Source organism: Triticum dicoccoides, chromosome 5B, assembly GCF_002162155.2.
Source record: "Triticum dicoccoides isolate Atlit2015 ecotype Zavitan chromosome 5B, WEW_v2.0, whole genome shotgun sequence".
NCBI lineage: Eukaryota > Viridiplantae > Streptophyta > Magnoliopsida > Poales > Poaceae > Triticum > Triticum dicoccoides.
The window spans coordinates 491,081,575-491,086,864 of NC_041389.1; the positions used below are offsets into that span (position 1 = coordinate 491,081,575).

General features: G+C 43.6%; 1 protein-coding gene across 1 annotated transcript; it reads left to right on the forward strand.

Moving 5' to 3' along the window:
* The first annotated feature begins 1,392 nt into the window (after positions 1-1,392).
* Positions 1,393-4,593, forward strand: LOC119311076 (U-box domain-containing protein 70-like). The gene is made up of 6 exons (XM_037586706.1): positions 1,393-1,926; positions 2,020-2,137; positions 2,249-2,326; positions 2,602-2,712; positions 2,967-3,311; positions 3,690-4,593. Exons 1-6 carry the CDS (start codon positions 1,853-1,855, stop codon positions 4,395-4,397), a joined length of 1,434 nt encoding a protein of 477 aa, XP_037442603.1. The 5' UTR covers positions 1,393-1,852; the 3' UTR covers positions 4,398-4,593.
* Positions 4,594-5,290: the final 697 nt, after the last annotated feature.

The following is a 5,290-nucleotide window of genomic DNA, read 5'->3' on the forward strand; positions in this document are numbered from 1 at the left end:
TAATTATATATGATCTATTCTGGACAATTTTTTCGCATCGTGAAAGTAGCCATCTATTTGGAACTGCCGGCCAAGTGAGATGGGATGGCCTGTAATGATCGCCACCTAACGGGACAACTTCATTGCTAAGCATCAAAAGTCAGTCATGGAGGACATTCATGTTTAGAAGCGACTTGGAAGTAGTAGAAACTTCGCAGAAATACTCACAGTTATACTTGTTAAAAAATGAGCGGAAGCTGATGAAAAGTTATCATTTCTTATAGAAAAGTCCCTGACTAGAGAAGATAATAAGACAATTAATTAAGTTCTAAATAATCAATGACAAAATATAGAATGTATTGGTATTATCTCCACGCCAGCAAACATTTATGCAACATATTTTATTTGCTTTTTAACCAACCAGTTGATCAATCCATGCCTTTTGAAGTATGCAGGACTCAATTTTCTGCCACCAAAATACAATAAAGTTATTATCACTCTGGTTTTCCTTATTTATAAACTGGAATGGCTACTACAAGGGTTAACCGATGTTTCCTAAATGGAACAGGATTATTTTTTTAATTGGGACCCGAAGTCAGACATTGACTTGATGATGCACTCACTGCTGCTAGATACAATCAGACAATAACCAAATCCAAGGCCACTCTTTAAAACCATCACCAGTCTACTCTCCCATTTGGGCCTTCTAAAACTGACACTACCTGGGAAAGACCGAAGCAGAACAAGGACTAGGATGACCATCATATCGATGTCATGGAGCTGAAGAAAAGTGGTCCACACATTTAGGTACTTCCCAAAACTTTTAGAGCATTTTCAGAGATCTTCACCTTTTGTAGTCTTAGGTCGTGTGTCTTCAGCTCTGCTGAGCCAGATAGCAAAACCAGAATATAAATATGATGCCAATTCATGATTTCTCAGGGTCTGTGTAGGGAGTAAGAAAGATGGATGAAGAAGAGGTTCATATCGCGATCGGGAAGAACTTCAGAAAGGAGAAAGCTAATATACTATGGGCTGCTGCAAATTTCCCAAGGGCTACCATAGTTCTTATCCACGTTCATTGGCCATCCAAGTGGATGCCCTTCAGTAAGTTTTTTCAGCCAAATATTTGCCATGCTTTGTAAAGCTCTAATGGTTAGATGCCCTTCAGTAAGTTTTTCAATATTAACAGGATAAAGTATAACCTTGTGTTTTATTAGCTGTATAAATAATTGATTGTTTCTAACCCACAACTGCAGTGGGTGGAAAGCTGCTATACAAGTTTGCAGATGAAAAGGAGAAGGAGATGCATAGAGGTAGAGAAACGGAGGCAATGGTCAAGATGCTATCACAATATAAAAGCCTATGTGATGATACAAGAGAGGTATCCTACAATTTAGATTCAGATTAAAATAAATAAGGTCACAGCGGTGCTTATTAGAGTTCATCCGGAAAGCATTCTAGTCATGTGATATTTGTACGCAATCATGATGAATTAAGTGTAACAACACTATAATTTAAATAATTATTTATCTGATGATAAAAGTTAAGCAAACAAACCATGTGGAGAGGGATCAAATCAATACAACACTAACATAACTATTTCACAGAAAATATGTTTCCTAAACAGGCCTGTGTCCTTGCAGGTTAGGGCACATTACCTTACACATGATGACATTCTTACTGGTGTTGTAAACCTGGTAAAGAAGCTCAAAATCAAGAAAATTGTCATCGGGTCAAGGTGAGATCATAGCATGAACTAACACGAATAAGGAAGCAATTGCCTCTTTGTATATGTTATTCAATGTAACCTGTACAAATGGACATTGCCTTAGCCCACAAAACAGCATAACCATATATTAAGTTATGCAGGAACATGTCAAAGAAAGCGGTTCTTCGTAAATGCTCTCAGGTTTGGGTGGTGATTAATGGCAAATATCTGTCCACTAGGTATAGTTTCTCCAAAGACCATAACTGCACTTCCGGTAATATATGAATCATATCTAGAAATTAGTTGATGGATGAGATCGTTTTTAAGTGCAGCAATGATCATCTGGAGCATACTGGAGGCACTGGATATGGAGGGAGCTCTGAGTTTTTGCCATCTATGCATGAGCTGAGCGACGAATCTGATGGCTATGCAACACCACCAAGTGATTTTGTGAGCAGACTTCTTAGCAAAGCATTACACACATGCAAACAATAACAGTTTTAGTTCACAAGTTTAAGACCATGGTTCAGAGTTTTGATACATGTCCGTGGTGTATTCCAGTATGTATCATTTCAGGAAGACGATGTCATGGATGAGTATGGGGTGATTCCAATGGATGGTGATGGACAACTGGAAAAGGTATAACTTGCCTTTTTTTTCAAGACAACTACAACAACATGTGCATTAAAATGTCTGCCTACTCTTTAAGTTTGACGACACACACAGAAACATAATTACATTTGATTGAGTTCACTCCATGCTCAAGCATGTCTAACAATTTTAGATTTACCACCGTTGCCTCAGATGCATGTTGATTAACTATGTGTCAAAAAACAGGTGTTACTTATGACTTCTGAAAGTGCAGCTTGTGTTAATAAAATAAACTGATTGCTCCATTCAATTATGATGTGCAGGAAGCTGAACAAGGCATTGAGGAAATAAATGCTTCTGAGGAAGTGGGCAAAATTTCTGGTGATGACATACGGGGTTCCAGAAATATGAGTGAAGAGTCTGAAAAATTGATGGTAAATGTCACACAATACTACCTTTGTCAATGCCTATTTCGTTTAAAACGTGGCTAGATGAAGGTTTCAACTTATGATGATGATAATTTACTCAAAATAAAAATAATACTAGCAAAGATAGGTTGGAGACATCACGAGTCAGGAAGAGGAAAATAGATGACAGAAATCATATGGAACACAGTGTGTGTCACACAGCATCGGTAAAGCGTTGAATCCCTTAACTACTTCAATACACCCCGTTTGGTTTTGTTCAGGAGGAAATGGAAAAACTACAAAGGAAATTGAAAGAGCTGCAAGACGAGGGGCATAATCATGAAGAAAGCATCTTGTCGCCAAGAAGAAAGAATGTATTGTTGAAGGAGAAAATGTTACCAAAACAAAGATACCCAGAGCTGCAAATCCCAGAACATATTGTGCAGTATTCCATGTCACATATTGGGAAAGCGACCAATAACTTCTACTCAAGAAACCTCATAGGGGAAGGAGGATATGGCCTAGTGTACAAAGGAAAACTAGGTGGCGTGCCTGTGGCTATCAAGCTGTTGAGACCCCATGGTAAACCCCATGGTAGACAAGGTTTTCCAGAGTATCAGCAGGAGGTAATATAATGAACTCTATCCAGTCATCCTTTTAACTGTCTGAGCATGCACACAACATAGCCTAACAATAATTACAAGAGGAAGCAAACACTCATTCCATACAGAGTAAGATGCAAGTATTTCCATCTGAACTGTAGCATGATTTTGATAGGACCCTTATTTTCCTGCAGTTCTTTGAGAGAACTTTTTTTACACATTTAACACCATATTGATGGATAATCACCCTTCCTCCTTGCTTATCTCAAACAACTCCACAAAGTAGATAAGTAGACGGGCAGAGTAACAAGCTTGCATACCTTACTACTTGGAGAAGAATCTTCTGAACTGCATTACATGTACTAACTGGAGGAAATATCGATCATGTTTGGAATTCCCCAGGTCGTTGTGCTGAGCAGAATCAAACACCCACACATCGTGAAGCTGCTCGGCGTGTGCCCGGAATCATGCGGCCTCGTCTACGAGCACCTCCCCAACGGCACACTCATGGACGGGCTCTCCAAGGGGCTTCCATGGAAGGACCGTATCAGGATCCTCGCCGAACAGCGTTCCGCGCTGGCACACCTACACTCCAGCCGGCCCAATGCCATCATCCATGCGGACCTGAAGTTGACGAACATCCTCCTCGACGCCGGGAACGTGAGCCGGCTAGGAGACTTCGGGACTGCGCGCGTCGTGCAGATAAAGCCGCTGGAGGAGGACACCATCTGCCGGCGGACGAACCCGATGGGCACGATGGGGTACATGGACCCCGTCTTCTTCACGACGGGCGAGCTCACCGCGGAGTCGGACGTCTACGCGTTCGGCGTGGTGATCCTGCAGGTCCTCACGGGGCTGCTCGACCTCAACATCGTCGAGCAGGTGCAGGAAGCGATGAAGATGGACGCCGCGCACGGCCTGCTGGACGCGTCCGCCGGCAGCTGGCCGGAGGTGCAGGCTGAGCGGCTCATGCGGCTGGCTCTGAGGTGCTGCAACCTGGAGCGGAACCGGCGGCCAGCTGCCACCTCCGATGCCGACTGGCGATCGCTGGACATCCTGCGGACCATGGCGACTGCAAGTAAATCCCGGAAATGGAGTCATGCAAACTGAAGAACCATGCCAGCAGCACCACCGTGCATCGGCGAAATGCCAACTGAACATAATGAGTCTAGTCTGTGAATCTAAACTATATTTGCGTTTAGTTTGTGATGCCATAGCATTTCTGTTGTGAATTTACATTCTTAAACTAGTTAGAACATAATGTACGATAGGACAGAACAGTGCATCCCTCCCATTGCAAAAAAATTTTATCATGTCAATGGAGTGGTAAACAATAGATAAATGTCTATGGAAATTTCGGGAAGCGCAATCCAAACATCTCAGGATCCAATGACCGCATGAAGCAATATGTTGATCAATTCATTCAGTGGGTTGAAACTTGAAAGGCGCTTTCGCCCCCCGGTTCCCATGTAAAACCAGCCGCTGCTGCGGGAGATGGAAGAGAGCTTGCACTGCGGTGCAGCTAAACCGAGACGCAGCACGAGATCGATGGGATTTGCACGGCGCGGCTCTCATAGAACACAGTTCGGTTGAGAGAGAGGGGGAGGGGGAGGGGGAGGGGAGGGGGGGTTGGAGGGACGGGTTGGTTGGTTTAGGAATCGGCATTACCTGCCTGCCCGCCTGGCATTACGCCGCCGACGCCTCTCCGGGATCCGCCGCCGCCGCCGACGCCATAAGAGAAAGGGGAACGCCGCCGCGCGTTCCGACAACCGGACAGAGCTGGGTCTTGACTCTCAGATGGGCTTGGCCCGCCGTGTGTATTTTGGGCTTCTAGTGGCCGGGGATCTGCTGCACCGGTGCTTTTCACTCAAAAAAAAACGGTGCTTTCGACTAAAAAAAATTTTGCTGCACCCGTATGTTGGTAGTACTACTACCGTAGCGCATTTACCAATGCTTGATGTTAGAAAAGAAAAATTAACACATTCACCCAACATTGGTCTATG

Coding starts and splice junctions, on each gene's coding strand:
- LOC119311076 (XM_037586706.1), top strand. CDS start 1,853: ATGTCAAAGAAAGCGGTTCTTCGTAAATGCTCTCAGGTTTGGGTGGTG. Junction 2,138..2,248: donor CAACACCACCAAGTGATTTT/GTGAGCAGACTT, acceptor GGTGTATTCCAG/TATGTATCATTTCAGGAAGA. Junction 2,713..2,966: donor AAGAGTCTGAAAAATTGATG/GTAAATGTCACA, acceptor GGTTTTGTTCAG/GAGGAAATGGAAAAACTACA.